Source organism: Durio zibethinus, chromosome 4, assembly GCF_047325235.1.
Source record: "Durio zibethinus cultivar Kanyao isolate XHJ-2024 chromosome 4, ASM4732523v1, whole genome shotgun sequence".
Lineage (NCBI taxonomy): Eukaryota > Viridiplantae > Streptophyta > Magnoliopsida > Malvales > Malvaceae > Durio > Durio zibethinus.
Window position 1 is genome coordinate 7,410,316 of NC_143165.1, and position 17,467 is coordinate 7,427,782.

Genomic DNA, 17,467 nt, shown 5'->3' on the forward strand with positions numbered 1-17,467 from the left:
AAATAAAAAATTAAAATTTTTTGACATATTATATAGATATGATACATTGTTATTTTTATTCTACTTTAATTATTTTTATAAAAATTTATAATTTAAAAATAAAAAATAAAAAATAAAATATAAAAATTAAAATTCTAAATTTACTTACTAAATCTCTTCTTTTAAATTATAGAGGAAGTGGTAGCATCAATCTATTTTTGCGTTGCTATAACGCTAAGAAAGTCTTTTGCCTTTTAGTGGAAGTAATTTGGTCCATGCTCAAACCATTTTTTTTTTTTAAATTCCTTTTGATCCTCCATGCATTTTTTATGTGGTGAAAATATGAGTCAACTATGAACAATATACAACACTAATTTTTGTTATCAATAATATGGCCAAAAATCACAGTAAATTTTTCGGATTTTCTGTGAAAGGATTGAAAATTTATGATCATTAAAATTAAAATTTTAATCATTAAAGTTATTTTATATTAAAATTTTTTTTGTTTCATTTGTCAGTACTTTATCGACGAATTATGCAATAGTTGGTAAATCTTAAATTATTTAATTCTTTTTTTTAGAATAAAACAGTGTGCATTTCTTATGGAAAAAAGTACAAAAAGATTAAAAAACTGCGATGTTCTAATGGTTTGCTTGTATCAAATTGAAGAATGCGTTCTTGAGATCATTCGAGATTGAAGTTGAAGTGCTCGTTATTATATTATCCAAAAAACGAAGAGGAAATGGTAGAGAAAGAATGAAAATAGAAGGAGCAATTTATGTATGAAACCCATCTTGTATATTGTTCAATTAAGATCATTCTATTACAGCATCAAGGTTTGTCCATATGATTGAACAAAACCTGATGCCAAACATTGTTATTTTTATATAGGCAAAAGTTGATATTTGCGACAAGTTACAATGTTTTCCTTGAGTTAAGAGGAAGGAAACCCATTTCTTTAAGAACTTCGGCGCATCCCGGAACAGCTTCCTTCTTCAAGAACCCAAGACCGTTGGCAAATCGACGGGGGTCCAATATCCCATCCTTCTTGGTGAGGACGACCCTGGCTTTGTTCCATGATTCCATGAATTCATTACAGTCTGCCCTGGGACTCTTGGTAACCCTAACTTCGCAAATTTCTTCCTCGTGATCGCCCTTGGCTTGGATACTGTATTTGCCCGACTCGTCTGTAACTGCCTCATGGCTGTATGTGATACTGCCATCAATGGTACGATTCCTGCATTCCAATTTCACTATTGCACCTGCAAAAAAAAACACAACATACCAAACCTTCATCACCCAATTTTGATCAATCGAAGGAATCTTTGCTAACAATGTCATCCATCTTAAGTGAATTTAATCCAATGATAAAAGGATTGACGTAAGGTTCATTTGGTAGTTAATGAAAAGAATAATTATTGCGTGTCGTGATATTATTTTATGACTGATATATATAAAATTTACCAACAGAACTGAAATCTTCAGCTTCAGTCATGTTGAACATGCTTATTAAAGGTAAAATCAGTGAAAATGTAGAGCATAATAGAAGAGAAGATTGCTAAACCTTTGATAGGTTCGCTGAGTCTAGTCTCAAATTCAACACGGCAAGTGTCACAGTAAACTTTGCCTTCGACAAAGAAGGTGTCTTCGGCATCGGAGAAGCTGAGGGACGACAGATAGATTGCCAAGGAAACAAGGGCGATGACTGAAGCTTTTGCCATTTTATTATTTTATTTGTTTTTTTTCTTTATTGGGTTATCAAAGCTCGTAAAAGAAGGGTAAATTTATAGGGAGGGACTGTCGGTTTTTTTTTCCCTACGATAGTCATTCAGGTTTTCTATTTTTAAGGAATTGTAGAGAGAGACTCGTTCTTCCCTTTTTTTTTTTCTCTCTAATTGGTTGAACTATTCTCACGAAAAACATTTAAGTATCAAAAAATGGGAATAAAACTTAACTATAGGAAATTGATTGGTGAATGGAGAAAGAGATTATACGATGGTAAATGTGCGATTAATTGCAAAAAATTGAAAATTGACCGAAGGCTTTTTTTTTTTTTTAGCATGAAAAGGTCCTAGCTTTCGTCCTTATTTTTTTCTTAAATTAATTTAAGCAAATTTATTTACGAATTCATAAAAATTACATTCTCACCACTTTTTGAAAACAATAAAGAGAAGAATGGATAAGGTGAATGTATAATAACAAGAGATTAAAATGTCAGATTAGGTTGCTCTTGCAAGTCATAAGTTGTTAAGTTCTAACTCAACAAATAGTCCTAAAAACAAATCCAAGCATTCAAACAAACAAGATCCTACACTCATACCTCCACTGTTTCAGCACCCTGTCTTTTTTCCGCAAAAGGGTAAAGAAAGAAAAACCTGACAAAACAACAAAAACACCGGTCTAAAATCAAGCCATCATAATGTCATAAACCTCCAAGAACAAAAAAAAATTCTAGAAATGGCCCTCTTTATCAACATCGCCATGTTTCCAACACCAAGACCTGTAAAATCCTTCATTTCCTCTTATTCTTGCCCCAAAACCCACATATCTAAAACCCTACAAAAGCCCCAACAAAACCCCGTTTTCTTTTTTTTTTGGTTTCAAGGAGGCAGAACTCTACAACAAGGGAGGGGAGCTTCGGTGTCTTCTTTAAAGCTTTCTTGACCACTAGGCCAAGAAGCTGAGGACAACAAAACCCCATTTTCAAAATCAAAGAACCTTCGACTCTCTCAGGCCACATTACCATAAGTGGCTCAAACAACTCTTCTTTAGCTCTCTTAGCAGCCATTCTCTGCTGCTTACGCTCTTCTCTTACACAACGTTCCCAATGTCTCAGATATCGAAGCTATGGCTTCTATCTTGAGCTCTTTGGGTGCTAAAGTTGAGGCCTTTGATGGGAAATTGATGGTAAACAGTGATGGGGTTGGGAAATTGGAGGTGGATTTGGAGGAAATGAAGAAGATTAGAGGTGGGTTTTTTGTTATAGGGCCATTGCTGGCCAGGTTTGGAGAAGCTATCGTGGACTTGCCTGGTGGCTGTGATATTGGAGAGAGGCCTGTGGACCTGTATCTTCGTGGGTTAAGGGCTCTTGGTGCTGTTGTTGAATTGAGGCAAGTAATAATAATAAATTTTACGTCCCTTTTCCTTTTTCTTTGACTGTAAAGTTGTTTTTTTAGTTAGACCATTGTTGACTATGGCAATTTCTTTTATGTCTTGTTGAGTGACGAGTACTGCTGTTAATCATATCTGCTTAATGTATGATTCTGAAGTCTGAGACTAAAGGAGAGAAAGTTCTGGTTGTCAGTTAATTACCCGATGTAGATAAATCATGAGATGATCAAACAATTTTGGGGTGATATGAGCTTGTTGAACGATATAATAAGTTAAGTAAAATGAAAATTTTGCAATGTTATAGGAATGGGAAAGTGCGGGCACATGCTGCAAATGGCAGAGGATTGGTTGGAGGGACATTCCGATTCGATTACCCGAGTGTTGGGGCAACTGAAACTCTTATGATGGCAGCATCCTTGGCTGATGGTATAACTGTGCTTTCAACTGTCGCCAAAGTATGACTTGAGGAATCTCGCTTTGGTTTTAATTTCTGGTTCTGAACATGATGGGAGGAAATCTAGAATTGTGTTGTCTACTGGAATTAATTTAACTCATTTTAGTGAGTTCATGCTCCATATTTTCACGACAGGAACCAGTGGTCGTTGATCTTGCTCGTTTTCTAACAGATGGTGGGGCATCCATTGAAGGTGCCTGGAGTGACAATCTAGTTATTAGGGGAAAGAACCGGCTCCATGGTTCTGAATGTGTTATAACACCAGATTTAATTGAAGCAGCCACCTTTATGCTTGCTGAAACAATTACACACTCATGCATCTCAATGTCACCTGTCATTCCTTCCCGTATATAATGTTTGATCGACAAACTCTTGAAAGCTGGCTGCAAATTTCACAGTTTGATCAGCACATACTGCAGGTATGAAGATTCTTTAAGACATTTTCCATTTGCCCATTTAGTTTGTTGTTTTTGACAAGAAAAGCTAATGGCAAAGGTTTCAGTAGTCCCTACATATATTGGTGACAATTTGAAAGGTTTTGATATTAGGACAAGTCCATTTCCAGGGTTTCCAACAGACCTCCAAACGCAAACAACGGTACTTCTCACTACATGCACTGGTTCAAGCTTAGTGGAGGAATCTGTGTTCGAAAATCGTATGAGTCATGGTATGTGTGAACTGGTCCATAATGTGTCATCAAATATTGCGTTTCACTTTAACTTCTTCATGTGCAGAACAGAAATATCAAAAAGAGTACTTTCAGATCTGATAACATCTTTTATCTTGCTTGTCTTGGAAATGGTTAACATCTTTTATCTTGTTTGTCTTGGAAGTGGTTACATCTGTTGCTTGGGCATTATTCTCATTGTTGCTCTCCAAAGCATACTATTTCCCTTATAAGCATTGTCAATTTTATGATATATACTGGTCTGTTATCTGTTTACTTCATTCTTCCATGATATCAGCCATAAGCCTTGTCTCATTTCGTTCTCTTGTAAGGGAACTGCCGAAGCTTGGAGCAAGGATTCGGGTTTGTGGGAGAAATGTACTAGTTCCTGGGAAAGATGAAGGAAGCTAAGGTGTTCTATTTGGTATGAGGTTTTGGATGTTCATTTAACTTGGAATGATTTAACATTGCATGGTGCCTTTTGCCAGTTCATTGCGTGGCTCTCATCTTGTTGCAAGTGACCTGAGAGGCGGGGTTTCACTTGTATTAGCTGGATTGGCTGCAGAAGGAACCACTGAAATCGACAACATAGCACATATTGATCGAGGTTGTGAGAATATAGATAGGAAGCTTCAATATCTAGGAGCCGAGATCAAAAGATTGACTCTCGTGCCCTGTCTATCATAACAATTAAAATTTTTCCTTTTGTTTTTTGCATTCTTTTTCCTGGATGAACGTACACTTGGAATAAACGGAAGGAAAAATGCAGTTCTAAGCAGCTAATAGTAAGGATACTCCCGAAAGAAACAATACTAGAACCTAGGAGGAAGTAACTAACATGTCATTTATCATTCTGGTTTCGATACTCTTTCATAAGTTTGTACATGCCAAAGACATTCTTCTGCTGCCACAAGCATGGCAACAAAAAATGATCGATACTTGGCTGGTGAGAGCTCCCTGCCCCAGTAAGGCAGTGCTGCAGTAGGCTGAAACAGGTGCAATTTTAATAAATCATACGAGAACAACAACATAAAAAGGAAAAAAAAGAGAAAAAAAATGTACTGTTATATTCCTGATAAAGTTCTGCATATACATATATGTCAACACTACATTGCTGTCAAAAAGAAAATCCCTTTATCTATGTAGCTCCAGTAAATTTTCAGTTTTGCAATAACAAAATAGACAAGCTACAATACTAGTGTATCATATAAGAGATTATTCAGTACCAGTTCCTGTATCATCATGGTGCTCCAAGATCTTTTAAACCTCCAAGGGAGCAGCATAACCAATGATCAATGAAAATGCACGTGCATGTGAGGCACATAATATGAGTATGAGGGCCACAGGTCGTCTAAGAGTTTTGGCCATCTGCATAAACATACCAAGAACATTTGAATCAGAGCATAGCCATGGTTAATCAAAGAAATGTAGAAGATGATAACTGCATGGTTTGTCCATCCGCCGTGGGAATGGTACTTTTCTTCAGGGGTCCTGGAACCTGTTTCAGCCCTAGTCCTGTCTGGGTCGGATACAAAGCAGCCCAAACTACATCCTGTCCGGCTTTCCATTTCACCAAACGGTGTCGTTGTACGCCTTCTTCCCTCATAAACAAACACACACTCTCTCTCTCTTATTTTGTCTTCTCAAAAATTTCAAGTTTCTTTTTTTTTTGGTTTGTCTTTAAGTATTATTGAATTTTTTTTTAATTTAAGATTGAATTTTAATCAAACCCTGGATTTTTTCAACAGAAGAATTTGATGCTTTGACACCATGAAAGAAGATCAAAGCTCACTTCTCCTCAAAACCTCCTCTCTCTTCCCTCCTCCCCAAGGTCTTTCCTTTCTTTCCCTTTCAAACTAAATAACATTATTTTCATTTCTGTTGCTAAAAAAAGACTATGTTTTGTTTTTGGCTTTTGGTTTTAGGAGTGAAGCTATCATATGGGACAGCAGGGTTCAGGGCAGATGCATCAATCCTTAAATCAACAGTTTACAGAGTTGGGATATTGGCTGCTTTAAGATCAGTCAAAACTCAATCAGTGGTTGGATTGATGATTGCTGCTTCACACAATAAAGTTACTGACAATGGAGGAAAGATTGTTGACCCAAGTGGTGGAATGCTCTCTCAAGAATGGGAACCTTTTGCTGATCAACTTGCTAATGCCCAAACTCCTGAAACTCTCCTCTCAGCAAGTAAATTTTTATGTTTTTGGATGTGGGTTTTGTGTAATTGTTATTTATTGAAATTATTGTTGAAAGAGAGTGGGAATTGGTGCATTTTAAAATATGTTTGCAATTTTCTTGATGGTTTGTGTTGGTGCTCTGCCTGTTTTGTGTTTGTTGTCTATTGAAATAAATGGAGAGGAAATTCTGAGGAAAATAGAATTGAGTTTGAAGAGAGGATTTAAATTCTCTGTGGATTTCTAAATGAGTCTAGAAACGCATATTATACTTATTTATAGTTTGTTTCTGTAACAGCTCATAACTGAATTTGTAAAGAAGGAAAAAATCCCATTAGATGGAGTGCAATCTGCGGAGATATTGTTGGGAAGAGACACACGGCCTAGTGGAGAATCTCTTCTGGAAGCTGCAAAGCAGGTATCTCTCCTCAATCACCATGGTATTTGCTGAAACTTTCATAATTTTCTTTTTGATGTTAAATATGTCTATTATTTGTTAATATCTATCCAATTTTAGGGGATAAGTTCAATTTTTGGAGCTATTGCACTTAATTTGGGAATTTTAACAACCCCACAGCTGCATTGGATGGTTCGTGCTAGGAATAAAGGCATGAAAGCTACAGAACCTGTCTACTTTGAACAGATTTCAAGCTCTTTCAGGTTAGTTGGACCTTAGGGTTTTTATAGCCATTTATTTAATTTGAAATTATACTATTTAGATTATTGTTTAGGTGCTTGGTGGACTTGATCCCAAATAAAAGTAAAAGCAAAAAGACGGATAATACAGTGGTAGTTGATGGGGCTGATGGCGTGGGTGGAGAGAAACTTTAAGTTTTGAAAAACATGTTGACTTGTTTGGTTACTGAGGTTCGTAATTCTGGTAAAGGTGGAGGTCTACTGAATGATGGGGTTGGTGCTGATTATGTACAGAAAGAGAAGGTTGTTCCACGTGGATTTGGTTCCAATGATGTCGGCATAAGGCAAGTGATCTCTGCATATTTGGGAGTAAATTAAATTACAGTTGTCAACTGATTAGAAGCTGATTATTATTCTTGCATCTTTCTAATTTGTTGATCAAAGGTTAAAGGTGCATTTTTGTTGCAATTCATTCTTGCAAGTCCATGTGATAAACAAGATAACATGGAATAAATTTGAAGTCATATTCAGTTCTTTCTATAATTAGTGCATGTTATATTTTGTTTCACCATTATTGGCCCTTTTTCAATAGTTTGATAAGTGGCAAATTAGGATTGCTTAATGAAGTGATCTCTAACTAAGGCACTTGATCATTGACTAAGTAGTATAATGGCTAGTCCTGATGGTTGGCTTATGATGATTATTAATGGTGTTTTTGGTGTGATGCTTGCTTTGGTAAATGTGATTTATGTTAAAATTGGCTAAATGCTCAATTTGGGATTAATCATTTGGGTGGTTGTTCAATTAAGGATCTCGGCTTTAATTTGGTTCAATGTAGGATATAATGGTTTTGAATTTGTTCAAATAAGGACTGAGTTACGATTGTGGCTTACACATGCCGTTAAGTCCACTTTCTGTTAACATTTTCTGTTAAAGCCATTAACTCCAATTGAAAAAACACAAAAATTGAGCACAATAGCAATTGATAATCAATATGGAGGCAAGGAGGAAAATTAAGCACAACAATTAGCCTCGAACAATCAAGCAAGGGAGGCTGAACAGTAACAATTCACAATTAGAGGCCATTGAAAAGCAAGAAATTTGGGCAAAGTTTTTGAATCTTTAAAGGGGCAGAAAAGTACACAGTAGATCAATTGTTCTGAGAAGCTTTTTGGGCTAAGGAAAATTTTTTTGTTAGGCAATCAACAAAGCAAATTCATCAACAAGATCAGCCATCAGCAACTAGCCTCAATTGAGCAATTGATCGAACAAGGGGGTTTCAATAGACAGAAGCAGCCACAGCAACAAGATTTGAGAATTCATCAGCAAAGGGTTTTTTCTGAGTTTGGTTCTGTTTGGGAATTTCTGGGTTTTAAGATAGAGCTAGAAAAGGGAGGAGGTGCTGATCGATCAGCAGCAAAGTGAACGGCAAACGGCGCTGGATCTTGGCAGCGAGATTCCATGATTCTTAAGCTCTTCATTTCCCGGGTTGTAGCTGGGTTCGGATTTCGGGATTTAGAGAGAGAAGAACACAGAAGAGGGGTTGAATCAGAGATTCTGGTTTCAGTTATGAAGAAGCTGTGGTGCTGGTGAAGGATGAAGACCTGCGGTGGTCATTGGCAACAAGATCGATGGAGGAAGAGGCTGATTTCTGAGTGTTTGTTCTTCGGTTAGAAAGAAGTTGGAGAAGGCAGAGTTTGCTTGAGAAGAGAAGTTGGAGAAGGCAGAGTTTTTGGCTATTTTTACTGTTCATTATGTTGCAGAACAGTGATTCATGTTATTTTTTTATGCTTGTAAGCCACAGCCGTAATGGAGGGCCTTATTTAAACAAATTCGGAAATGTTATATCCTACATTGAACCAAATTAAAGTTGAGATCCTTAATTGAAAATCATGCAAATGTTAGATCCTTAATTGACATTTAGCCGTTAAAATCTGGTCATGTTGTGAATATTTTGCTTATGGTGGGAGGACAATAACCTTTAAAAGTTTTTATTTATTAGGTGTGCAAGTTTGGATGGAGATGCTGATCGCCTTGTATATTTTTTGCTGCCAACTAATGTTAGCAGCAAAATTGATCTTGTTGACGGGGACAAAATATTAACTTTGTTTGCTTTATTCATCAAGAAGCAACTAATCATTCTGACCAAGGGGGATGAAAAATCAAATAACAATTTTCAAGCTCGTCTTGGTGTGGTACAGACAGCTTATGCAAATGGAGCATCCACTGATTACCTAAAACAGTTGGGTTTAGAAGTAATTTTTACTCCTACAGGGGTGAAGCACTTACATGAGAAAGCTGCTCAGTTTGATATTGGAATCTATTTTGAGGCCAATGGTCATGGCACTATCTTGTTCTCAGAATCTTGCTTATCTTGGTTAGACGCTAGGAATAATGAGCTAGCTTTGGTGTCTGAAGGTTATTTCTGAATGCAGCCTTTCTCTTTCCAAGAATTATCTATGATACTTTACTGCGTATTACGTTATTTTTTCAGTATCCGAACAGCAGAAAGCTGCTTCAAGACTACTGTCAGTCAGTAATTTGATTAACCAAGCTGTTGGAGATTCTTTGAGTTGCTTGCTTTTGGTTGAGGTTATTTTGCAACATATGGGTTGGTTAAGTGCTGCATATAATTCTTAAGATTAGCAGTTTAGCTAGGTAATGGAGAGAAAGGCTGAGTTTTGACATGACTTTTCACAAAAACTAGTAAAATTCGTTAATGTAATATTCAATTAAAAATCTTGGATTTATTACATAAAAAAGAGAAAGAAAATATCTTGGATAAACCTGGTTAAAGCTGATTTCTGGCTGCTGTTTACTTTAGATTATTTTGCCTTTAAACTTTGATCTTGTTTAGCCTTACATTAGCAATGCTCGTGCTAATTGATGCTTTCGTTGCTTGTGCCAGGTGAAAGTTGTAGACAGAAGAGCTGTTGTCAAAACAAACGCAGAAACTGTGGCTGTGAGGCCCGCTGGCTTTCAAGAAGCCATTGATGCTGAAACTGGTAACATTTTGTCATTGATCTTTTCCTGACACGTTCTTGTGCATATTCTCAGCATCCTATTAGTTTGTTTTCTTTCTTTTCTCGGTAAAATTGTGTATATTATTCAATTAACATCTTACAAAATGCAGCAAAGTACCCTAAAGGCCGGTGTTTCATACGACCATCTAGTACAGAGGATGTCATTCGTGTTTATGCAGAGGCATCCACACAAGAAGCTGCAGACAGCTTGGCCAACTCTGTTGCAAAACTTGTTGATCAGTTTCTAGGATTTGGCAGCTCTGGACAGTAGCTGCCCAAACTTTTTTATAATGTAACAGAAGTCTCAAGATGTCAAACTGGTGGTTCTAGTTTAACCAACTTAAGTTGCAGAGTTCATGATTCAGTATAGAGAGTTATTGTCCAAATTTCGGATTCCCTTTTCCATTCAGCATATATATATATATATATATATATATATATTATGGGAGGGATTAACTTACATTATTGTAAAGCTAAAAAGTTTTATATCTTTTTTAACCATTGATTTCAATAAATATAAAGGACAAAAGAGTCAAGTGAAAAAGAAAAAAAATGAGTTAATTTCATACACTGAATCTATTAAAATTAATGATTAGAAAAAAGTGAAATTTTTGTGTAAGTTGATTTATATATATATATATATATCTTTTACACATTAACTTATATAAAAAAGATTTATACTCTTTTTAACCCTAGATTTTAACTTACATAATTTTTAAAAAACTTTTTAGACTGATTATTTTTTTTAAAATCATATACTTGCTGTAATGGTTTTTCAAGTGAATAGAAAGTAAGGGTTTGGTTCCATTGTTAGGGGTCTAATCAAAATCACTTTGTTGGTTAATATAGTTGCATTTTTTTAATTAAAGATAAAACTTTTTTATTTCAAAATTTCATATCAATGTGAAGTTAACGAGAAAAAATAATATCAAATTGAGATCCAAATTAAAGATTGAACACGCTCCTGTCACAATCCTCAAACGCAGCCAAGGAGACATTTTCACATGCATCTCAATTTGGAGCCTTGAAGAAAAGACATACACGAATGACAAATTGTGGTGGTTGTGGCTTTTAATTCACCCTGTTAGGCTAATTAAATCAAAATATAATTAATTAATTAAGTTAAAATCATGCTTTAGTTAGGTTTCTCATGTCAAAATTCAATGAAAGTGGTATTGATGGGGTAAACACCAGATTTTGTCCAAGTTTATCAGATGAAATCCCATTTTCAGTTTTTGTTTAGTAATAATAATAATAATAATAATAATAATAATAATAATTTATCAGATGAAATCCCATTTTCAGTTTTTGTTTAATAATAATAATAATATTGGTTTAATTAAAATTAAAAAAATTATTAAAAAAAAAGAAAAAAATTAGGATAGGGACAGGGATGGTGCCATGTACCTCACCAGCCTGTTCACATACCGCTGCCACCATCATTCCCAATCCCATCATAGCCCTGTACCTCACCTGCTCCAATTGCCCAAAACCACCTACCTTATCTTGCCATGGCACCCATATTTTGTCGGGCGTATCCTCTACTTGCCACTACCATTCCTAGCCCTATAAAACACCCAACCTCTTCTTCTTTTCAAAGGTTCTCGGACTTTTGGACACTCAGACACAGGCACCCAAGCTTTCCCACACCTAAGAGACCCCAGTTCCTACACCTAAAAACTTTAGCTTTCCCAGAGTCAGAAGCTCTCCCATTACCCATATAGCCCCTAAACACTAAAAAAAAAAAAAAACAATTTTCCTCGTAAGGAGGAACCTTAGCGTCAAAACCATCCTACAACAAAAAAATAGACCATTAGTTTAAGTTTTCAAAAAAAAAAAAGGGAACACAAAAACTTCAAAGCTCGATTTGCTCATTTCGAGATTGTTTTTCAACAAAAAAGAGATTGAATCTAAAAAGATGACGTTGAGGAGAGTTTCTAAAAGTTTTTTTTCATTTTTTGATCATCGACGACCACCGTTGACGATGAACCTTAGAGGTGGCCGGTGTGACAGCATGACATCAGATTTCAACGAAGGCCAAAGAGTTTTTTTTAATGTTAGACTTTTTTTTGAAGGAAAGGAGAAAATGATCTAAAAAAAAGTTGACTTTTATATAAAAAAAATAAAGGAGCAAAACGATGCCGTTTAAAAGGGGAAGGATTTGCGTGTGCCTATGACTTGACCCAAGATTTGCTCAATCGATATGCTGACCCACCTTCTTCAATAGCCTTGAATCGATTCAATCAGGCCGAATTGAACTACCAAATCACCAAACCGATCAAACTGATTGAACCGACGTTGACCGGACCGTTGATTGATCCAGTTTAGGTAAATTTTTTTCATCTTTTTTTTTTTTTTTTACTTTTATATATATATATATTTCTTTTACTTCATTATTGCTATTTATGTATGTGTAAGACTTTTAAAATTTATTGTTTTACAATAAGTAATAATAATAATAATAATAATAAAATAATAATAGTGATAATATAACAACACCAATAATCAAAAATATTTTTTTAAAAAACTTTTGATTCTTTTTATTTTTTTTTAAGAATAATAACCCAAATTTTAAATAATAATAATAAAATAAGTATAAAATGATCATAAATAAATTAGTAATAGGAATATTTTCCTTGACTAGATGTTGGAGGAAACTTAATCATGTTTTAAATAATGATAATTTCACCTAGATGTTGAAAAATTATTATTATTATAAAAAAACAAACACTAAATAAATTAGTAATTTTATTATAAAAAAATATATGAGATTTTTTAATTAATTTTTAAAAATCATAAAAATTGAACTTCTTCCAAAAATCTGCCTGAATGTTGAAAATTTTTAGAGATGTTCAAGTTTTTTTAAAAAATAAAATAAAAATAAACCCTAAACCCTCAAAACCCTAAAACTAAACCCTTAAAACCTTGACCTAAACTTCTACTCAAAATAATTTTGAAAACTTTGAGGATATATGTGAAAATCTCGAGTGGAGTAACTTATTCCCGAATACCGCTTAGATGATGTGGTATTTAGAAAATTTTATTTCATTAAGTTTTTCATACGAGTTCTTAATTCATTTTAACAATGAGGTTAATAACTAATTAATAATAAAAGTATAATAATAAAATAGGATCTTAAATATAAATAGTTATACTTAGGCTCTGCCTAAATGTTGAAAAGTCAAGGTGGTCTCATTATATTTAAGAATTCATTTTTTTTAAAATTTGTATTTCATCATATTGCATAATATCCATTGGCATATATATGTAAGCATATTAGCGTTGGCAATTGTTTGCATTCCTCTGTCTTTAATTTTTATTTATTACTTGATGATAAAATGTTTTATAACAAAAAAGGGACAATACATATTTTTTAAAAAAACTGTGATTTTATAAAATAAACAAAATTAATATTCTGAAAGAAATAATTCTCGATACTCTACTTAGATGCTAGAAAGTCACCAATAATTATCTTTTACAAAGAGTGCTATTTTTATTTTAAGGAATATTGTGTTAAATCTTAAGCGAAAATAGTTATTTTAAATTTTACCTAGATGTTGAAAAATTTTAAGATAATTCTTTAACTTAAATATTTTCTCAATATTTTTAAATAAAGAGTTTTAACAAAATTTTCCTTTTTAAAATGAAAGGAATTATTATTAAATTTTAAATTAAAACTATTTCATCCAATACCGAAAATAGCGCATAATTAATTGGTACTAATTTATGGGTGTTGTAGGGATGCTAATCCTTCTTCACACGTAATTGACTCCTGGATCCAACATAATTTTCGTAGACCGAAATTTATCTTTAAACCCGCATTTATAGTTTTATTAAAAGATAAATTTTTAGGTGATCAATTACACCATAAAAAATATTGGTGGTGACTCATCTCATTTTTTTTCAATTTTAAAATTTTTTTCGTCTGACGGTCCTAAAACTGTTATGACAGATGGCAACTATATTAGTAGTTTTTTTTTCTTTATTTTATGTATATATATATCTATAAATTATACATATAATGTTTAAATCATATGTAAAACATAAAGTTGTATCCTAAATTGGTGAGATTTAGATCTATTTAAAGGTCGAGTTATCCATATAAACCCAAAAGTTCACCTAAATTTTGAGAAAGTTTGGATAAAAACTTAAAACTCGTTAAACGAGATTGAACATAATTTTTAGGTTTGTTTAAATTTTGGATAGAGTTTTAGATAAAAAATTTAAAATTTGAGTTTGATCCGACCCGATCTAAATTCACACGTATATAAATTTTTTATTTTTATAATATGTGAATTATATATAAATTAATTCACATATATATAAAAAATAAAAATAAAAATTACATATATTTTATTAAACTTAATTTTTATTTTTATATAATTTTGATTTTTAATTTATATATATAAATTGAATATAATCTCGTTAAACTTAATTTAATCACTTTTTTAATTTTTTATTATATAAATTAAATTTAATGAGTGAGTTTGAGATTTATTTTTTTAATTTGGATCGAGTTTGAAAAAATTTTGAAACTCAAAATTTCATACCAAATCGAGTCTAAACAAATATATAAAATAGATAAAATATGAACCCAACCTGAACTTAATCCAACACGACCCATAAACACCTTTACGTGCTTTTAACAATAATTTATATATAAAATAATTATGTAGCTAACTCTTAGGCATGAAATTTGACTCTTAGATGTTGGATGCCAATATCATTCTCTTGATTGAGATGGCAACTTGTGTTACTATTAAGCTAGTTTGCTGATGAAATTGATGGTGGAAATTTGTCAAAATTTATTACTATTTCATAGTACCAACTTGGTATATTAAATCTTAAAAGCTTGAATGCTGACTCCACTAAGAAGACAACAATGCCCACCAAAAATGTGCTCAAAGATTTCATTCCTTAAGTTTCTTGCTAGGGGAAGACAAATATTAGCAACAAGTGGAGGTGCAAAATTTTCTTAGGGAGCCGTCTTCAAGTAGTCTAAAATCAATGCATTTACGTTAATTTTACGGTGGACATTTTTCAATTTCAACATTCTTAATTTGAATTGTCTTATTTTATAACTTATAAAAAAAAAATCACAATTTAAGATGTTCATGGGTCAAGTAGGGTCAAATTTGAGTAAAGTTCATATTTGTTATTAATAGTTTTTATACTTGTTTAGTCTTGATCGATTTGAAATTTTGAGCCAAAAAAATTTTTCACCCGTCTAAAATTTAAAAAAATAAATCCCAAACCTACACATTAAACTTAATTTATATAATAAAAAATTAAAAATAAGTGATTAAATTAAGTTTAATGAAATTATATTCAATTTACATATATACAAATATTAAAAATAAAAATTATATATATAAATTAAAAATAAAATTATATAAAAATAAAAATTAAGTTTAATAAAATATATAATTTTTATTTTTAATTTATATATATATATGAATTAATTTATATATAATTCACATATATATAAAAATAAAATTTTATATATATGTGAATTTGGGTCGAGTTGGACTGAACTTGAGTTTTAAATCTTTTATCTAAGCTTCAGCTTGAAATTTGAATAAATTTAAAAATTATGTCAAAGTCAATTTAATGGGCTTTAAATTTTTGTACAAACCCTATCAAAATTTGAGAGAGATTTCGAGTTTGAACAGATAATATGACTTTTGAAATGATAATTATTAACAAGTTTCCCAAGGAGGTGTAAAATTTTCTTAGGGAGCCGTCTGCTTCAAATAGTCTAAAATCAATGCATTTACATTAATTTTACGGTTCTTAACTTGAATTGTCTCATTTTATTATTTTACTTTAAAAAAATCACAATCTAAAAATAGAAAAGAGATTATAGATAGCAAGACGTATTTCATTTTATTACCTTTTCATAAAAAGATAAGATTTAAATCTTTCACAGAAAAAATTACTTTTTCTTTTCACTGATACAATGTATATTGTTATCATTCTATCAATTTTAAACGTTCTTGTGACATGCTTTATACTTTTGCACATTAAATGAATAATTAAATCTTGGGTTACTACTAAACAAAAGTTTTCATTTTCAACTCAATCCCCCTCCTCTAGAAGGATTCTCCTTTCTCTTTTTCCATTGTTTATGAACCTTAATATGTTTGGTAGGAAGGATATAAAAGAGAAAGATGAAAAGAATTTTAATTTAGTAGTTGAGATTCATAATAAGGTGTGCTATTTTGTAACTTAATCCTCATATTATTTTTTTTCCTTTTCTTTCATTCTTATCGAACAAAATTAAGTGTGATTAAGGGAGTGAGAAATTGGGCAACAGCACTATATTTGATGAGTCCAGGAGGAAGTAATTTTTTGAGAAATTGGGCTTTGTCATTAATAAAATGAATGCCAGTTACTGGACTCCACAAGTTAGTAGAATTCTTGAAACAGATTAAAAGGGGGGAATCTGATATTCAATAGTTTGTATATATGATTGTTTCTGATAAAAAATCTAAATGTCTATTAGAAAGAATAAGGTAAAAAGGAGACAACAAAAACATCACTAACAACTTGGTACACAATTTTGATATAATCTAAGAACCATATAGTATTGCATTGACAGCAGTAGGAGATGATGATGGTGTGGTGGTGTTGCTATAGCTATAGTGATGGTAGTGACTTCCATATTCAAGAAAAATTGTTACAGATACAGGCCAATTCTCAGAATATCATGAAATCCACCAACGTGGCAGCGGCGGCAACTTATTCGTGTCAGTTGGTAATTAGCATTGTTATCGTGATTGTTGTATTTGATTAAGCTGATACTTAATCATCGTTCATTATAATATAAAGAAACATGTTGTTAGAGTGTTGAATTCTTAATTTTAGTAATCAAAGATCAATTCATGATAATTTCAAATATAAAAAAATTATATTGAAGGCCAACCGGCTCATCTAAAATTACTGTATTTTGCCTACCCCATCAGCTATAAGAGTCAAAATCATACTGTTGAAAACTAGCAGGGTGAAATTGAGTTTTTCAAGCTGTATGCATCATTATTTTAATTTTGTTATCTGTATCATACAAAGGTGCTTTTAAAAAGGTTGGTAAAAGGATAAAAAAAAAAAAAATAAAGAAAAAGAAATGAAACAGTCCTTGGAAAATTTTAAAAAGTTTTCTAAGTGGAAGTGTTAAGGACTTAATCTAGACTAAGTCATGAAATACAAAAGGCTGCAGCCTGCATGCATACCAATCCCAAATGCAACATGGATGAAAGAGTATTAATTTATTTCTTAATTTATGATCAAATCTTTAAGGCAAGAATATTATATTGATGTATATAAATGATAAGGTAAGATTAATCAATAAAGAACTTATAAAACACGAGAAAAAGTGCAGCAGATCATGTCTAATTATATATTTTCTATCCATATGATAG

General features: G+C 32.4%; 1 protein-coding gene and 2 pseudogenes across 3 annotated transcripts; 2 read left to right on the forward strand and 1 right to left on the reverse strand.

The window, feature by feature from the left end:
• Window positions 1-428: 428 nt before the first annotated feature.
• LOC111288082 (anther-specific protein LAT52-like) lies at window positions 429-1,878 on the reverse strand. The gene is made up of 2 exons (XM_022878842.2): window positions 1,544-1,878; window positions 429-1,241 (listed from the first exon to the last, which is right to left on the reverse strand). The coding sequence occupies exons 1-2, from the start codon at window positions 1,698-1,700 to the stop codon at window positions 895-897; spliced, it is 504 nt and encodes a 167-aa protein (XP_022734577.1). The 5' UTR covers window positions 1,701-1,878; the 3' UTR covers window positions 429-894.
• Window positions 1,879-1,916: 38 nt separating this feature from the next.
• LOC111288365 (uncharacterized) lies at window positions 1,917-4,989 on the forward strand (annotated as a pseudogene). The gene is made up of 7 exons (XR_016341871.1): window positions 1,917-1,977; window positions 2,665-3,089; window positions 3,395-3,545; window positions 3,680-3,963; window positions 4,040-4,215; window positions 4,544-4,642; window positions 4,700-4,989. The product of XR_016341871.1 is annotated as an uncharacterized LOC111288365 (transcript).
• An 847-nt stretch (window positions 4,990-5,836) lies between these two features.
• LOC111288364 (phosphoacetylglucosamine mutase-like) lies at window positions 5,837-10,435 on the forward strand (annotated as a pseudogene). Its single transcript, XR_016341463.1, has 9 exons — window positions 5,837-6,042; window positions 6,137-6,399; window positions 6,689-6,808; window positions 6,908-7,050; window positions 7,122-7,370; window positions 9,029-9,444; window positions 9,521-9,684; window positions 9,935-10,031; window positions 10,160-10,435. The product of XR_016341463.1 is annotated as a phosphoacetylglucosamine mutase-like (transcript).
• The last annotated feature ends 7,032 nt before the right edge of the window (window positions 10,436-17,467 follow it).